Below are 19,555 nucleotides of genomic sequence, written 5' to 3' on the forward strand. Positions count from 1 at the left end.
TTTTTTTTTTTTTTTGCAATCTATTTGAGGTTTAAAATAGACCTTGGTGTGTCTAATTGTGTATTTATGTTTTTACATTTCTGCATGCAGTGAATGCTGCTGTCTAAGGCACGGCTACAGGAGGGCAGTGCTGTGAGCCAAGCGAGGGCGTGGGTTTGATGCGTGCCATCTATTCAGTGTTCTCCTTTGGTATATGCCTGCTACCCTTTCCTCCCGTGCTTTCCACCTGCATCTGCTGGGGGATGGCATTGTGTGTGCAGCCAGGTAATGCAGATAAGTTGACGTGCCCCAGCACCGCGGTCTAGCTTTGCAACAACTCCTTTTCTGTGACCCATACTGTAAACTTCCCTGCTTGTGGAGGAGGCACCCCCACGCAGCAGGCAAATCCCACCGAGGGGCTGAGCAGATCTTCTTGAGCACATCGCTTCTGTACTTAGGAGAGCACAATATTATATCAATTTCTTTTTCCCCCTGTAAGGATTTGGGACTTACACTTTTTCAGACTTCTGTGACAGACAGTCAGTACTCTTACGAGATACTCTGAGGGAAGTGAGAGGTGATATGATATCTACAGCAAAGCAGCAATGCCTGGGGACCCTGGAGGATCCCAGAGATCACTTCCTGGCTTTCCATGCATGATTGCTCATGAGGTACCATGTTTGGTGCCAGGGCTGAAATCTTGTCCTTTGCAACGTCTCACCGGTTTGTTGAGAGAAGTGAAGTACCAGGTACTACGAGTGTGGTGTTGTATAACCTTTTTTGACTTCTCAGAATAATTCTGTGCCTATTAATTTGGCCTGTGTAGGTGTTTTACAAGCTTAAAGAGTGCTGCTGCCCTATTTCACCTTTGATTATTGCCGTTAGACATGAAATTGATGATAGCCAAGAATTTCTTTGGCACGAAAGGTTTGGCAGCTTCAGGCATGTTTGGCAATGTCCTTGTTTTTAGAGCCAAGCCCCATGGTCTTTTCAAACATCAGCTTATCCAATATCTTTGCGGTTTTCTTGTCATTATTGTTTTTTTGGACAGCATCTTTCATTTCTCTTCTGGACGCCGTTTTTTTTTTTTTTCCATTCTCAGGCCTCTTAATTTACAGTCTCAAAAAGACCTGTTTCATCCCTACTGCCTGTATTTTGGGCAGCTTCTACTATTTCACAATTCAGACCCCAAGGAAAGGTTTAATTCTTGTTTATATTTATTCCAAAGGGAGAGCAGCTTCCATGCCTATCAGTGTGCCATAGCCTCTCACCTCTGCCATAGCAATAGGTAGAGATTGCTACTAAGTAATGTTCATGAAAGCCTTTAAAATTGAATCATTCAATGGGAAGATCACCGAACTTGCAAAAGCATCCACTGTCAATATCAATTAACTAATGAAGAGACGGGACATTTTACGTTGGCTCTCAAGGAGTTTTAGGATCTTTATTCAATCCAGTCAGAGATGCTAGCCGACCCGTGAGAAAACAGATCCATAGAGAAAGCTCATAAAACAAATCACTGATAGAATCAACAGCAGGATTCATCTCCTATGGCCTGGCCCAAAGCATGGGATGTACACAGGTTATAAAGAAGCAGTGTGTAATCAACATAGACTTCGTAGTACTGGAGTATAGACATATTTGTGGTAAGGTGTGAAATGTTGACAGCGCAGTTCAGTGTCCTGGATTGCAGAACGATCTCCAGGTGGCTGGGAATGTCACTGATGTATTGGCAGCTCAGATACCACGGAGATGTTCTTGTAAAGTAGCACGCACAAATTCAGAACTTAAAATTTTTACAACAGCATCTTTTGTAAGGACTAGGTCAAAGACCGACTGGTAGCACTGAGCATGAACTCAAAATCTATTATTACAATTCAAAGAAATTAGACAAAATTTTCTGACAAAAGCATATGTTGCCAGGATTGCTTAAAGATAGAACTTGATGCATCAGCCAATTAAAATCAGAGTATGCCAGCACAAATCCAGTAGACTTGTTTGTTCCTTTACACCTTCTTTACTTTACTTGGCTGAGTGGCAGAACATAAGCATCTCTACTTGATGTGTTTTGACCCAAACATTAACAGGAGAAGAAGAAATAGGTAAGCAGAACTATTATTTTAATATAAAATCTCAGCACAATGATCTTTTTTGGACATAACTATGAGAACTCTATGACAAGACTTAAACTCAGAGGAAACTGAATCTGGAAAGGACCTCAAAAGCTCACCTAGGCCATCCTCCTAAGATTCATGCCAGATGCAACTTGGCCTAGATTGTTCCAAGATATTTAATTAATCTGTACTGAAGAATCTCTGATGTTGAAGACCTCCCATGACCTCACCTGCCTTCCCAGGCAGGCTCTGCCACTGTTCTCGCTGTTAGAAAGTATTTCCTGATGTCCAGCCCCAAACTTTTGTGCTGCAATTTTCTTTCTTGTCCTCCATCCTTAAAACTGGCTTTACCATAGTGCTGGTGGGGAGGTGGGAGAAATAAATAAAGTGATTTTGTGGGGCAGGAAAAGCACTTTGTGTGGGGGCAGCTTTTTCTGGCAAAGCTGAGGTTTTGCAGGTACCATTTTTATACTTCTGAGAGACTAGAGTGGCCTCTTCCAGCTAAAAACTGCACAAATTGGCACAGCTGTCCTTGCAAACCACTGCCAGAACAAATGTTATCTAAGTACACATTCAGGTACTGTCAAGGCTTTGTATTTTTGGCTTCACACAAACATTATTCTGTATTTAATTTGAGAGAAGTTCTGGGCTCATGTCCCATAAGAAGTGAGGGCAGCAGGTGCCTTTTGCATGAGTCTTTTTGTTGGACCAATGGCGCAGGGACTGTACTGAGCAGTATTTCAAGTAAAAATGTGTTTGAGATGCTAAATACTGATAAAGTGTGCATGACACTCGCCATATCGTGGGGAAGAGACACTGAGGCAGAAGCAAGTTGTACTCACATATAAATTTTTCCAGAGGGTGTTCCTGGCCAGCCCCAGATCCATCAGGATTTGGGAAAACTGGAGTTATCCATCCTGCTGTGAATGCCACATTTCCCCCTTCTCTTCAGTTCTGGCTGAAGGGATTTCTAGGCAGCACTGATGAGGGGTGTGTAGTTTCACATCGTGAGGACTTACCAAAAGGCCATTTTAGGTCATGATCCTCGTTACTGCAGTTCGGTGACTGGCAGAAGCCTTCGTGTCTGTGCCCGCATCTGCTTGTTTTGTGTAGCGGTGCACAGAGTTTGAGAGCAGATGTTTATATTTCAAAGCAAGATGCTTATATTTCTCCTTCACCCTCCCCATTATATGTGGGCAGAAACATTCCCTTTTCTGTGGGTTTTCAGAAGCACTTTGTATCTGCGTATATTTGTGTCCGGATAGAGAAGAAAGAATGCCCTAAGGAACGTAGGGTGATGCCGGTTACGCTGACATCAAGGATATGTATTTGTCCTTCTCACACTAGTCTGAGCTGAAGCCATTGAAATATAATGTTGTGCACATACAGCAGTCTTGCAGTAGCTGCTGGGATACGCTCGTGCTTTCCGAGTCCTCGTATTCTGCTCTCAGCATGTGATGTTTGTGTGCTACACTAGTCCGCATTTTCCTGCACTCCCTCTAAAGGCTGGCAAACATTTCTAAAGATGTTAATGCTTTTGAGACTTCAGGGACTTTGATTATTCAACTGGGCCAACCTTTGGGTTATGACTCAAATGTTTCTGAAGCGATGTTGATGGAAATATTCATGGGCGTGCTTTTGTCTCCTCCCCAGAGTATACACTATCACCGCAATAGAGATCTGGAAACTGACAGCTCAACATCTGGAAGAAAGTCCCTACCAAACTCTATGAAAGATTATTTAAACCAGAGAATTCAGCTGCTTAGAAGCCATGAGAGAATTCTGCTGATTTGTAAAGAGCAGTCTTGTTGTGCTCCATTTCTAAGTGTTTTGACATATCTTCAGCTGGTATAAATGAGCATCATCAGTGAAAAAAAAAGCTTCCTAAAAATTCTTGAGAATTTGGCCACATATCATTGAAGATTTTAAGCAAAAAAAAAAAAAAAAAAACCACCCAAACCCAAAACAAACAGGCATATCAGTTATGTTTGTCCTGGCATTGTATCTAATGGGTGTTTAGCTTTCCTTCCAAGAGTACTATAGAATAGACTATTTTGGAGTTTGGCGATTTTCTTTTAGTATTATAGTATTTTTTGATAAGTTGAGGCTATGCTTTCTAGACAACACTGGCATTTAGGTACCTTTGATATCCGTGACCCTTTCCTCAGTGCAGGACTGACTTGGCTAAGACACCTCTCTATTTTAAGGATCTAAAAATAACACATGTGGTCCGTCTGCCTGCCATGCATAGACAGAAAGCAGCCTTCTCCCTTCAGCCACTTGATGTTATCTTCAGCCTCAGGATGTTATCTGACTTCTTCTTAAGACCCAAAAATATTTGTTAAGAAACTAAACCCAATACCTTGCGGCAATTGTAGTGTTTCTGTAATTCATTTCCAGCAGCTTTGTTAGGATGAATTTAGGCGTTATCCAGTGCTTGATCTGGTGGCCAGTTTTCCCAGTGTGCTTGATAATGGTTTCATGGAGTAGCATACTTCACAAGATCATTTTTATTTTATGCTGTATTTTCAGGAAAGCAATCCAGTTTGCAGGTTGTTGGTTTTTAACAGATATTGGCAAAATGGGTGAGGAGTCACTGGGGCATCAATACACATTGAACTTGTAGGTGTGTTGTTATATTCTGTGAAAATCATTCCTGTTGTAGAGTGAATGTTACAGCATCACTGCCTGTATCACACCCGTTCCAGGATTTCTGAAGAATTCTCTGGTACTGTTATTTGTTATTGTCTGACAAGTACAGTTAGCATGAGCTAAGGTTATTTGTGCAGGTGGAGCCAGTCCTGGTACCCCAATTAACTGAAAGATAAACGTTAACTGCTGCTAGAGTGTAGCTAGAATTTCTGAAATGCTAAATAGCACATACTAGCAAATGGATGCTTTGCATCACTGTAGCTTGGTCAGGATGCTCTCCTAGCATTAGCTTGTCATCCTGGTGAAATTTATGGTTTGCTCTCTTGCCACCTGCTGATCATAACTGAAGTGAGAGCCACAATCATTCTGTCTCTGAAACACTAAATAAGTGCAATTTCTGAAGTGTGGCTTCTCCCCAAACCCTTAATAAAATAAAAAAAAAAAAACAAACACCCACTTACCACGCAAAATGCTAAAATGTTTTAAAATTTTTATGTTTATTTTTAGTCCTGGAACTGAACCAAGTGATTATTCCCTCTTATGGAACTGTGCCGGATCAGCAAAACCTTCATACTCCTGAATGGGTGGGTACTTCTTTACTGTAACTATGACTACCTGTAATTTTTTCTCGTATAGATGTGCAACAGTCAGCACAGTGCATTTGCAGCACGTGAAGTTTGTCTGTATGACTGGATCTGAGTTGCTGTATCTCTGTTTCCCGAAAGGTGCCTGAAGTCATTGACTCAGATGTGAAAGCGCAGGTTGACACAGGCACTGGACTCAATAAAAAGTGACCAATATATATTTGCTATAAACTGATATACACACATACACATCCTCTCTATATATGATTTTCTACATGCGTGTATAGGATTTCTCTGTGTGTATGCAAGGATAAATAGTTATGAACACACCCTACATATGAACACACATACCCTATAGATTCATGCATACCCGGGTATCAGTTGGCTGACATGTGAGTTCAGGATTCATTTTTACAGAAAGCTTGGAGACACCTAGAAATTCCTTACTCCAATCAGAGACCGAATGGCAAGAAGAAAAAAGACTTGGAGGTGTCCGTTCCCTTTATCCAAAGTTCAAGTTCCCTGGCTCGCCTAACGTTTTCTGCAGCTAACAGGCTTCTGGCTGTAGCTGACGATCCCCCACCTCGGATCTCGTTTATCTCTAAGGGCTGGTCAGTTGACCCCAACAAGCCCTGCCGTGGCACGTGCTTTGCCAACCTGATGCCCGGCTGGTATGCTGATAAGTCCAATTTTATTTTTTCCCCTAGAACGGTACCAGTGTGGTCAGCAGTTGCACAAGGAGATAGCTATAAGCCTGGGTTAAAAAAGGTGTAAAATCATGTACTTATCCTAAAGCTAAAAGAACAACGCCATATAAATCAAAAAAGCCTGTTCTGTGTTTCCTTACTCTAATGAGAGAGATTAGCGCCACTGGCTTTGGGTGGGTATAGGTCGTCTTTTCTATTCAAGCTACCTCTAAAAGTGCATCAGTGTTACGAGAAACAAGGGTTTAAGAAACAGGTTCAACAGTGTCAAGAATTGCTCATTGGACCAATTAATTTTGAGCACCTGAGAGCTTCGTGACAGTTTTCACGCAGAGAAATCGTTCAAGAAAGTACCGTAGTGGTGCCACCAAGTAGTGAGAGCTGGAGCTGGTTCCCAGTCAGCCCAGTTCAAGGAGACATTTAAACCATCAGCTATTTACAAATAACTGAACCTGCCTGTGCGTTTCTTTCACTGCCATCTACCAGATCCTACTCCAGGAATGGCATCCTGCTGCTGCTGCTACTGGTTATCCCTTTAGCTTGGACAGAGGAGGTCTGTGTTATGACTGCAGAGGTCCAGTGCTGATTTCTCTGGCTATAAGTAAATACACTGTTTTCTTTATACAGATAGGAGAACATACAATACAATGAAAAAAGAGCTTAAAAGTTAAAAGATGCCAATCAAGCATTCAAACTCAAACTCAAAAAGGTGAATTAAGCCTGGCCTGTCTTACATGTAGATGTTATGACTGGAGCTGTTTCGAGAATTTATTTTTCAGCCTGGCCACCAAACTGACAGCTATTTTGATCCATATCAAACTGAAATGGGAAACAGAATCATAAAAGAAAGAGGCAAAAGATTTCCTTAGTAGTAGAGCAGTGTAAATGAAGGGAAGGATTCAGTCTTCATTGCACCAAGGTGCACCAGAGCCTTGGGGAGCTGCTCCAGCAGCTTAGCTGGCAAAATATTTGTCATAGTTCTGGGCTGGGGGGGTTGTTACTGCCTGTGCTGTAGGAAACAAATACTCAAAGTACCAGGAAATGTTTTCTTCTGGGAGCTGGATACCCTCACCTCCCCTACCCCTGCCCCAGCGTTTTGCGGCAGGGTGTTCTTCATTTCAAGCTGATTCAGCCTCTGGAAAAATATTTAAACATTTTTTGGAGCATGAGGTAGAACCAAGAGCTTCCATTTCCCAACTGAGTGCCCTGACCAGGGCATTATAAAAATCCTTCTTAGACTTTCCTTGTGGTTCAATGAAAAATTTGTTATGTATTTATATGAAGCGAAGTAGCATCAAAACAGCTGGAATGTCATATACCTTGTGGTTAGAACATTCTCCTCTGAGCAGTCTTGGCAGAACTTATTTTTATTTCTTCTGAAAATCAACTGCCAAAATCAATTTTTATTTTTGCTTACTCATGTTTACCAGCAGTTGTAATTTCTGTTTAGTTTTAGCAGCATCTTTTCTGCACTGCTCCTTCTGTGTCAGGTCCTCCTTGTCGGCCACTGGGCAGTTTCAGTGGGTTGGAGGGACCAGAAAGATAAAATTGAGATCTAGTGAGCCTGTCCGTGAAATGAATTAGTGCTCATTGTAGCTAGAAATGGAAAGTGAATAGGAAGCCTAACCTTAAATGATTGACTAGAAGGGAAGTACTGCGCCTGTTGTCTAAGCTTAGATCATCCTCTGCAGCTGGAAGTGTTCCAGAAATTGCATTTGATTTTGCAAGTCGTCCTGGAGTAGCAGAAACTCAGTAAGTTATTGGCTAATAGAAATGGTCTTGTTCTTCTTCTGGTGCTGTCTCTAATTAGAGGATCACGCGCTAAGATTGCCGCAAGGTCCCTGCCTCATTCAGCACACGAGTAGGACATTAATCTCCAAAAAGCCCAAATTCTGTGAGGATGTTGTTTGTAGTACTTCAGCAAGGTGTAAATGTGGCAGGAAATCGCAGGGAAAAAATGAAAGGTTCTTATGAGTAGAGAAACTGAGTGCAGTCCTTGATAGTTGGCCTTTATCCCTGCTTCTGCTCTAGGGTTTCTGTGCAAGACTTGCAAAGTCACGTCCAGCTTTTGTTTATTTCCTGAGTGTCAAAACTCCAAATTTAGGAGACGGGTCATCGGGTTTTGGTATTGATCTCTAGATGCCTTATGGGATCACCGTTAAAACACGGGTTATACTGTTACTTTCTCTCCTGGGGGGATCTTGTGAAATTAAGTTTCTCAACATTTGTAGAATATTGAGATTCTATGAAGAGAGTACCATAGGCATAGTCAGAGGGAAATCCCTATTTCAGGAGTTCGGGCCCTTTAGATGAGCTGTAACAAAAAAAAAAGACATTGAAAAAAGAAGATGAGGAGGAGTACTCCCTAACTACTTCAAGGAGGGTAGAAGTATGGCATGTGGTTGTGCACTTCAGTAATGTATCATAATCAATATGTACAAGGAAGACAAAATTGCACAAGCAGCCTTAATTCAAGCATTTTCCAGCTCTCAGATGTTTCTTTTTGCAGTCTTAGCTGCTTTATAGGTAGATTAGTTTGAATTTGGATGTAACAGTAAGATTTCTTTTGATAAGTCAACATCTGCAGAGGAGGAGATAACTTCTTCAAATTGTCTTTACTGCTGCCCCTCACATGCAATTTCTGCAGCGAGAAGGCTCCAGGGAAGTCTAAGGGAGTGAATTCCCCACCTCCTGCATCCAGAGAAGGACGGGAGGTGCTGAAAAGCAGGTTTTCAGCAGAGTACTGTCGTCACCTGTCTTTAAAAGTACGGACATGTGGTCTCTCTCTAATCAGGAGTGACTGGAATTCCTTCTGCGGCCAGCAGCGACGTGACGCTCAGGCAGGAAGTCAAGTGGGTGTCTGGTCCAAACTTAGCTCAGGGGGACAAGGCATCCCGATGCCTGGCCGGTTACCAGCCGCTTTCTGCTGACAGCAATGTGTGACCGTAATGACGCCCCGCATTTTTCTACTGTGTCTTTAGTCTCAGTTTATTTTAGTTTGTTACGTGTTAAAAATTTCTTTGCATGTTGAGGAAATGAAAAAAAAAAAAAACCAAACCACAACAAACCCTTCTGAACAAATGCTTGCTGGTAACCTCATTGTTGCTAAAAACAGAACTAAAACAGCCCTCTGTTGTTATTAGCAAATGTGAGTCACAAGGAGAAATGTTAAAGGCACAACAGTTTTATGGCCCTACGGAGACAGACCAACATAAGTATGTGGTATGCAAATAAACATATCTTCCTGAAGTATCTTATGTATCATATATATCTTATATCTTCCACAAGTAAATGGTTGTGTTGGTCTTAATGTCAGAAAGTTGTCTCTATCGATCACTTAGAACATAAAGTAGTAAAAGATCTTGTTATATGGCTGGGATAGTAAGAACTTTACATTTCTGTAACATTTTCTCCAGGCGATCTCAAAGCACTTTACAAATAATTATGTTTTGTGATGTCCTGGTAATATAATTTGTTTCCTTTTTATTTACTTGATTTGAAGTTTCCTGAGGCCTGTAGAGAGAAATAACTGTGTTCCTGAACAGGCACTCTAAAATTTTCACCTGCGTAAAACCCACAACTGAAGTGTAACCTGCGGGTCCTCTGCTAGGCTGTCGCCGTGCTCCAGCCGGAGGGTTTTTTAGCAGGTGCCTGTCAGCAGAGGTGATGTTACACAGGCTCTGCTCTTCTTTCTCATTTCCCAGTACTGATTTATTCCCTGGCATGCTGGAGAAAGCTGTTTTCAAGCGTATCTGAAAATTATGTGAGGTCACAGACAAGTAGTTTATCCCTCCAGTAATGATTACGTTTGGTGCTATTGACAGTCACACCAAAGGCTCATGCGAACAAAATAAAGCACCTCTGTTATCCTTCTAGTAAAATAAGTCATTCCTGCAGAATCTCTTGTTATTTAAAAAAAAAACAGCTTACAATACTGTGCTTGTCCAGGGTGTAGCAAACAATAAATAACTGCAGTTCTGGTGCATGTATTTTTCTTCGTGCTTGTCTCCGTGCTGCCCTTCCCACCATTATCCCCACTGTGTGTTTAGCAATGTAATGCCCAGAGAAGCCTGGAAAAGTGAAGATGAGTTTCTTTGTCGTGCCACCGGTTTTTCTGCCCTGGCATGGGGCATCACTGTTGCTGAAGGGAGCTTCCCACTAGCATGGTCTCCTTTCATCTTCTGCTGCAGGCCTCACATGTAACGATGACTACAGGAATGGTCTCAAGAGTAAGACACAGCAACATACCTGCAAGCCTGGTTATATGTGGGGAGGAGCACACGGTCATCTCCCTCCTGGAAAGAAGCTCTGAGTCAAGGGGCTGAGGATTGGTTCCATGATATGGTCACTTGGAGCCAAACCAGTTACCTCAGCCTTTACAGCCCTATGTGGAGGGGGCAAGCTTGTCTTCGTGTCCCACTTGTCCCTTCTCCAAGTGCCACTCTGTCCCAAGGTGTGGGAGGACAGAGACTGTTTACCAACGACTGCTTGTACTGGATAAGCAAAGAGCGCAGGAAGTTCCTTATTCCTTTGCCGAGGTGGCCGTGGGGAGCCGGAGTCAGGGAGGATGAAGAGGAGGTGTGCAAGCAGGGGGGTGTGCATGGCCGAGGGCTGCTCAGGGCTGGCCAAGGACCTTCAGTGCGATTGCACCAGTGCAGCACTGCCCAGCTCCGGCAGGATACCACCAGCTGCGCCTCCATCACCTGGTAGCGAGGACCCAAGCAGTGGGCCTGTAGAACAAGGCATTTGGTGCTGAGGAGGTGATGGCTGCATTATATGCATTTCTGGGCATTTTTTGTTGCCACAGGCTACCTCCAGTCTCATTCCTTGTAGTGACGAGCCACCGACGCTCCCCTGATCTGACCCTGCTCTGAACTGAAACGCAGAGGTACACCCGCATGAACGTGGCCGTGCTGCCTCTCGGCTAACCCACGTAGGTGTCACCTGAGTGTTCCAAAAAGCTTTATCCACTGGCAGGCCCTCCCCTTCTTTGGATTCCTTCTGTTAATAAAGCAGCTAATAGTTCCCCGTCCCTCGGAGGCAGGCGAGCAGTTGATTGTACAGCACTTGGAGAGTTCAGAAGCACCGCAGAGTACGTGCGAAATATAATGAGTATTTTACAGCTAAACGTATTACATTTTCTTTATTTATTAATGGTGTTAATCAATATTAACCTCCTGTCCACTAGGGTATTATTATAACGTTAGAGTGCACAACCGATTGCCTCCGTCAGTACTTAAAATGTGATTATGCTGAGGCTACGAAAATTAGAAAGTGCAGTAAATAGGCCCTGAGTTTGTTTCTTCCACAACAAAGAGGCATCAATGGGCCTGTTCATTATTTTGGGTTATAATTTGCTACTGATACTTAAGAAAAACTATGTATTGGAATTTTAGACCCCTTAAGTTATGTGTCTGTGCATACAAGCTTGTGTGCATTTGTATGATAATAACATTTGTAATACTGTCAAATAATATTTTTTAAAAAACAAACATTGTCTCAAAGGAATTATTAACTTCAGAGTACAGCACATCATTTTGGTTTCCAGTCTTGTTTTTCCCCTGGTAATTATGTTGAATAATATATGATTTTTCATTACAAACTATCCAGTAGGGATTACAAGATACACCACACATCTCAGTTAATATGGCTGTCGGAACCTTAACTGTTACATTCCCATTTGCGTTTTACTTCTTACTTTTAATTGAGCAACTTTTAATGCTACATTACAATTTATTTGTGTGGGTCTTATCTTGATCTCTTAAGTATTCAGGCTTAATGAGTCAATTCTTTATTATTTTATTGGTGTATAAAGTGTCTATGGATAGGTCAATTGAACAATGCCCTCGTGATTAAAAGCAATAGAGATTACATTTAAGAAGTTAGCTTCATAAGTATGAACTTCTGTGTATCTGGATTCATGCAGTACAATATTGATTAATCTTTCAGCTATATTCCATTATATATATGCATAGTTTGATTTTTATATATATGGAAAAAGGTGTATGTGTATGGCAACATGTATATACTCATGTGAATGAAATCACGTATGTAAGTAAATCCGTGAGTCAGAATACTGGTTAACGGGTAGTTTTTGCATCTGGTTATTGACAATCCAGTTAAGCCAAATTGTATACTATTTTTATAAGCTTAAAGGAGACTACGTTTAAAGGAAAATTCTGTCAACGGTGAAGTTATGCAATCACAGATTATGATCAAAGCTTGTTAGATCAAAACTTGATCTGATGTTTGCTGTCTGCCATTTCTTTCTTTTCTATCCTGTGAACAGGTCATATAGGAAAAAGAGCTAAAAGCTGTAGCGAAAAAGCCTCAAAGCTGTTCCTGCTTTTATGCTTTCAAGTGCTTGAATTTCACAACGAAACTCTGTCTCTTTACAGAGGAGTTATAAAGCTGTTCCCACCATTCAAAAAATGAAGAAGCCCAATTAAAAAACCTTCTGGTTTTATGCAGCGGCAGCACTTCCCCTCCTTATTCATTATCACAAGGTTTGGGTTCTGTGTTTCCAGCGTTGCAACACGCAGCAATTTTAGCCCTGGCCGGAGGGTGCGGGGGTGCCGGGGGCAGAGCGGCGGCTGCGGGGCCGGGCTCTGTGCCCGGCCACCGTCGCCTCCCCGCACCCGCGCTGCTGCTGCTCCCGAGCCGTCTCCCAACGGGGGCTGTTGGCCGTTGTTGTTGATGCTTTCCTCCCAGTGGGAATCTAGTCGACGTGAAATCATCGCGATCATGTTTTTAAATGAGACTGGGAACGGTCGCGGCAGGGCTGCGTTTCACACCCAGGGCTTGGCCTCGGCGGGAGGAAAACTTGTCAGGGTGAAGCCTCATTGCTTGATGGGACTATGCCACCTCTAGCTCTCAAGAACTTAGAAATTTATGTGCTTTAGGTGACAGAGGTACTCAGTCTCATTGTGGGCTGGTGATGCCATCTGAAAGTTTAAAGCATTTTTTTTTTCCTAAAACTTTATTCACAGTGTGCAGTTGTATGTTGATTGGGTGACTGCCTAGGTAGTTTCTGAATCCAGGCCAGGTTATGAAACTTATGTAGAATATATGTGTATATTGGCCGTATGTCAACATATATATGTATGCATGTATGTATGTCAGCAACTGCTTGCTGTGAGGTTTGTCACAAATCGCTAGGCCCAGGTGGGATTCAAAGAGAACTGTTCTAATCAAGAATCTGCTCAGACTCTGTTTGAAGCAGCTAAGTTAACGGGACCTCTTTGCAGCAGATCCCAGCTTTTGCACATACAACATAAAAAAAAGTGAGTTTAAACTCCCCCGAGTTTATTTAAAATATGGAAGTTTTGTCATAATTACGGGGATACACATCGTGGTCGACTGTTTTGACTCAGACAACAAACAGTAACAAAATAGTCTACAGGGAGAGGTTTAGAATAAAACTCTGGGGAGATTTTGTTTTGGAAACACTGACAAATGTGGTTCCTAAAACACTTTATGCCCCCTGGAACTGGGATGCTCCTGGCTGAAGACTGGCATTCTTCTCAGTTTTATCACAGTTGAAGGACCACCATTTCAGTCTGCACTCAAGGGGTCTCTGACACCATAATCACATTTCCATGTGCTTTTCTGTGGACCAGATATCCCAAAGCTCCCAAAACTGGACCTGGCATTCCTCATGAAATTTGGTCTGCACTGAAAGGGAAATTTCAGGGATAGGACATCTCGGAATCTTTTCCATGCCCTCAAAGGCACAGCGTGTTCAAGAGATTATTCTGCGTCATTTTGCCTGGCCTGATCCTGCCCTGGGCCACGCTGCCTGCCCAGCCAACTGGAAGCCAAGGGTCATCTGTGGTTCTGTATGGGCATCTTGCCAGTTTTTGAGGTCTTACCATCTCTAATGCAGCGCTGAGTCCCATTTCAGACATTCGATATCTGTCAGCTTCAGTGGCACCGCCCTCCATGGATGGATTTGGCCGAATACCTGAGAGTTTGGTGCTCATTACATGACAATTGTGGTAACATTACAGAGATATATTACTTGAAAGAAGGAGTTGTTACATGTGATAGTGCCTTCAGAGTACTCTTAAGAATCTACAAAATCATTACTTGAGGATTCAGGTTCCCCCGACATCAATGTGTCTGTATCATTTCACACATGAAATAACACATTAAGATGTTATTAGTGGATATGACAATCTATCTTACTTTCCTCCAGGGACTAGATAATGGCTTATGGATATAGTAATCCTTTTGATTTTGGCATGTATTATAACATGATGGATATGTGGCATACAACAATGTTTTTTTGCTTGCTGAGATGTTGTGAATAAAAAGAGAAATAAATCCACATAGGATGTGTCCATTTTGAGAGTTCATCTGCAGCCTGGTCATGTTCCTTGTTCTCTGGGCAATAGCGGGTTTGGGTATTAGGGTGCATGAAGCTACTGGGCTTTTTGTTTGGGTCTTTTTTTGGATTGCAGAGATGCGTAAACTTCTGGCAGGTAAGGGGACAGATGGGAACGCACTAATTCGCAGACTCCCATCGGGCAACAACATATCTTGTAGACAGACTATCTAATGTTGTATCCATGACGGCATGCAAATTACTTGACAGATGCATTATTTGGGAATGATGCTGCATCCCAGTGCTCCTCCCATTGCCAAAAGGTAATATGCTATGTTGAAAGAACAAAATTAGGTCAAAGTTCTGCTGTTCCTATGTCATGCAGAGACCTCCCAAACTCTTTTTTCCCTCCCTTCTACTCCATGCTACTTTTGTTGTCACTTTGGTCTTCATGTTATATGAGTCTGATATGTTGAATTTCTCTGTTCACTGAAATACTGTGTAACAGGAACAAAGTGAGGAACCGATGAGTTCTTCATATTAACCTATCCTACTTGCCTTCCAGGCTGATTTTGATGATAAGCCTGATTCCTTGTTCTTCAGTGATGGGCAGCGAAGAATTGACTTTGTTTTGGTGTATGAAGATGAAAGCAAAAAAATGACTCATAAGAGAAGTGATCGTAAAAAGCAAAAGGTAAGTTATTTTCAGTGTAAATCTGAACTGTTTGCTGGATGTTAAGAGCAGTGGGCAGAAAGGACAGTGCCCTCACTCAGAATGGCAATTGCATTGCCCTGTCCTCGGAGTGCTCTTGGGAGCTGGGAGACTGAAGCCCATCAAACTGAGCAGGGAACAGGGTGAGCTCAAGCCGTAGATTGGTGTGTAAATGGGCAGAGCACTGCACAGTGTGTCTGTCAGTGTGTGGTAAGTGACCTCAGAGCATCCTTCTGGGAGGGAACCCTTCAGGAGGTGCGAGCAGAAAAATCTGGTATCAGGTTCCCAGTTAGACATGAAGATCTTCAGACTAGGGCAATTTCTCCCTGTACCACTCCTTCCCTTGACACCTCAACAGCTTGGCCCTCCCAGGGACCTTGCAAAAAAATTCTGACTCAAGCCAGTGACTGCTTGATGCTCCTTAGCAACTGTGAAGGACAATCATAGGTTTTTCACTCTTATTTTTTAATTATTCCAGTAGGTCTATCAATGGACTGCATTCATTATGGCACCCAGGGCCACATAAACAAGCTCAGCCATGCCACTGAGCTATTTCAATTGTGAACTGGCTGAGAAATATCCATCCTTGGGATTGTAGTCTCCTTGACATCTGCACTCTCCCACCCGCCCGCTTCCTTCTCTGATGTAGCAACTCTCCATGTTCCCAGCAGCAGGCTCTGGTAGAGTCAGGCAAGGACAAAGATATCACTGAAAGCAGCTCATATACCAATAATGATTTGCAGTTTAGGAAAGAGAAGAGTAGGAGTAAAAAGGCCCGTAGCTAAGTTGGTTGATATTCATTTACACAGCGTTGTCACTGACATTAACGGGGCAGCCATAAGGAATGTCGTTAGTAGGGTTTGAGGGAGTCCTGCAGTGGGTGGATGTTGCATTACACATGATCACAGGATCAGCAATAAAAATTAATTGGAAGAGGTAATTAGAAACAAAAACCTGCCCCTTTGGAAACAATTGTTTTTATCAATTAACATTTTACATTTATGTTTATAATATTTGGCCATTGCCCAAATGTATTTAAAAATATAATGAGCGTCTTGTCCAAACGGTGATGGAAATTACATGTGAGCAATGGGTTAGTGTTTTTAGTGCAGCATTAATGTTAGGACATAAGCCAGAGTGAAACCGTGAATAATTAGACCAGGAGATTGCAGGTAGTGCTCTAGGTGCTCGGAAAAAAAGTTTACTTTCAAAGGTCTCAGTCCCACAAAGATCTGCAGCCACATTGAGCCTGTGGTGTGCGGAGGAAGAGCAAGCGGTCTACCTGCATGCAACAAATGTGAGAACAAGAGTATGTTAGACTGATGATCAGATAAGGTGAAGACTGAGTGGCTGGGGAGCAGCTCTGTGGAAGAGGCCCTCATGGTCTTGGTGGACGGCAAAATGAACAAGAGCCAGTTGTGCGGCCTGGCTGTATGGACAGAAGTATGGCCAGGAGATTGAGACACAGTTGGGGTGAACTGGGTGTGTCAGAAGGAAGCTGATAGCAGTTTTCAGAGCCAGGATTTCCGTGGACAGGGAGAATCTGAAGCCGTAGACGTACTGTGGAAGTTGCAGGCAAGAATTTTGATAGTGGAAACCCATACAGTGCTGAAAGGGCAGTAGAAAGCATAGAAAGAGACAAGGATAAAGAAGTGGCGGTGACAGAGGACTTCCAAGGACAAGAACAAAGGGTACAAGTGTGATGACACTGAGCTGGAGAACTAATGAAAAAATCCAAAGCTGACTGTGAAACAGGCAAAACGTTACGCGTAGGGTAAAGTACCAGAGGGCACTGAAAGGTGGAGGAAGTGAGAAGAGGGGTTTGTTCAATGTGTCTGTCACATAAGGTGAAATGAGTCACCTGGTCATAATCAGACTCCTGTGATACAACTCAGAAGTACTGTCTCCCTCTCTAATGCCTCACATACAGGTGTCATCAGTTTAGAAATGCATTTCCTTTATCTGTTGTTGCAGGAACAGTCTTTTAAAATGTGAAGAGCTTTCTAACTTTTTAGCATGGGATAGGCGCAGGTCAGCTCCAAGCACACAAACACTTTAGTCATCTCAGAGAGGTCCGTTGTCTCACTTGAGCTCACTTGCTATGCGAGCGGAGGGAGCTGTATGTGCTGCAAATCTTCGTTCCCTGAGCAAATGCTGCACAGATATTGGCAGCACTGATAACATTTTTCTTGCTGCACCTCCTCCCATGCAGGATGCTGCCTTGGGACCTACCTCACACTCCTGCTAGGGGTGAAAGGTGACAAACTGAGAAGTAACAAAAAAATAAACCCGAATAGAAAATTTTAAAGAAGAAACAAAACATGCATACCTTATGTTTGAGATGGAAAGGAAGATGACATTTATGGTACAGTTTTGCATCCTTGGAATTCTAGGGAGAGAATTAACATTTTGGCCAACCACTGTTCCCAAAATGTTGTGGGGATTGTGCTGCCCAAGATACATACAGGTTTCGTCAGTACTGGCATAAAACCTAGGTGATAGCTTGTCTTTACTGACACCATTTTTTATTTGGTTATGTTTTTTTTTCTAGGGCAAGTGACTTCTACTCTTGTGGTGATATACAAGATATCAAAATGAGTATTGCCATTTGCTGTCAGCTTTAAATACTGTCTGTCTGTGATCAGTGATTGACTGAAAATGCCAAATTTTATAAGCAGTATCTTGTGTCATTCAAGGTGCTTTAAGCCTGAATAGGTTCCTTCCTCATGCTCCTCTTTCTTTGACTCTCCTGACAGTTTTATAGAGCTATTATCCAGAGGTTTATTGTTCACAGAATTTGGAAATTCCAGGTTATTAAAGAATAGCAGATCCAGTGAAGTCTGTTCTCGTAGGGTGGAATCCTCACCTCACTGAGGTCAGCAGCAAGGTCTCCACTGGCCCTGTGCAACGTTACAGGTCTGTGAAATGTGGGGACCAAGAGTGTAGTCACTGGGACAAATTCTGTCAGATGTGCACTGCACACTACCTGATTGGATGATGTAGAAATTGGAGCAGAATTTAAATTGTTAGTGGATATCTATAAATCTGCATTTCTCAAGTGAAAAGTTTTGAGTACTGCACTGGGTGGTTTTGTGTGATACTGAGAGTGGAGTCATCCCCAAACACTTAGTGAATTTAGTTGGAAGGATCTGAAAATCAGACCTCAACCTAGGTAGCCGATTTGTTGGATTCAGAGAAATGGGGCACAGATCCATCTATTCTTCTCCAGCAAGAGAAGAATCAGGTCCTGGGACCATCATTATATTTGATTTGAATGGCTTTCTGTCCTTTTTCAAAAGAATTGCGTGAGTGCAACTGAGAAAATGTCCTAGCATTAATTTATATGAATTAGCAGCATTGTTGGGAAAACATCTCAGAGAAGTGAAGGAAATAACTTCACTGAAAACACTGGGGTGATTTGGAGAGAAGGAACAAAAATATGGGATTCTGAAACACTTGGAAGATGCGCAGTGGTGCTGTGCTTTTCATGGTTTTCCGAAATCTGGTTTAAAGGAGGCAAAGTCAAACTATTGAAATAACATCCTCATGAAGTTTCTAACATAGATGACAGATTGAAAAGTTATCAGGTGAGGTACAGATATGCAACTCAATTCAAACCCCAAACACTTTTAAGTTGGTATACAATTAATTTTGCAAGCATTAGCGAAAATCAAACTGTCAGGAGCAGATTCTGGAAACTGTACCTTGCAAGCAATTGAAATTCCTGCCCAAAGTATGTATATTAAACCTACAATTTATGTACCCTATTTGTCAGGATAAGTTATCATCAGAATAGAAATTAAATATCACCAGTCTTTCCAGAAATGCTCCAAAATGCCAGTTTTATCTCTTGGGGTCCTCAAGGAGCTCATTGTTGAAAGTTAAAGGGTTGGCACCAGAAAGGTGAATTAAAAATAGATCGATGCAGAACGTCATTCTAGTCCATCTGCTTCCCCCAACAGAAATAAACGGAAAGACTGTCAGTAATTTAAGTAGGAATGTGGGCAAAACCTTCATTTCCAGCCATGAAGTAATCTGTGCTTCACAGAAACAGACAATTTTTGTAGGGTTTGGGGTTTTTTTTTCAAATTAAATGAAAACTATAATTCACAGAAAATATTACACACATCTTTTTTTTTTAAGTACAGTCTTATGGAGAATTTCAGCAAGGCTGGAGAAGTTTGTCTTCATAAGCAAACAATGAACAGTTCCTGCCTCTAGACTTTTTCAGTTTAGGTAGCCGACAAACAAACAGCTTGGAGAACTTAAAAAAACTAATTGTACTTCTCCTGCTGTTTAGCACGCGTCACACCTGCGGCGACAGAATAATACTTGGGTTTACAGCAAGAGGGGTACCTCAGTGCCATTTTAAGCGGTGATTTGAGGCAGCAGAGGATGGCAGGAAAAAAATCTCTGTTCCTGACACCACCCCAAACCCAAATTTTACTTTGCCTAATGGATGGAAGGAAGGATGACAGAAGGAT

The 19,555-nt window shown here is 42.3% G+C and overlaps 1 protein-coding gene across 1 annotated transcript in view; it reads left to right on the plus strand.

The window, feature by feature from the left end:
• Positions 1–19,555, plus strand: part of ANO6 (anoctamin 6) — a gene marked incomplete at its 5' end in the record, with an annotated part of 74,214 nt that overhangs the window by 22,028 nt on the left and 32,631 nt on the right. The window contains 2 exons of the mRNA XM_082498358.1: positions 5,253–5,329; positions 14,925–15,053. Of these exons, the coding sequence (XP_082354484.1) occupies positions 5,253–5,329; positions 14,925–15,053 (206 nt within the window). The remainder of the gene's footprint in view (positions 1–5,252; positions 5,330–14,924; positions 15,054–19,555) is intronic.

Source organism: Vanellus vanellus (genome assembly GCF_965231255.1).
Source record: "Vanellus vanellus genome assembly, chromosome: 1".
Taxonomy (NCBI): domain Eukaryota; kingdom Metazoa; phylum Chordata; class Aves; order Charadriiformes; family Charadriidae; genus Vanellus; species Vanellus vanellus.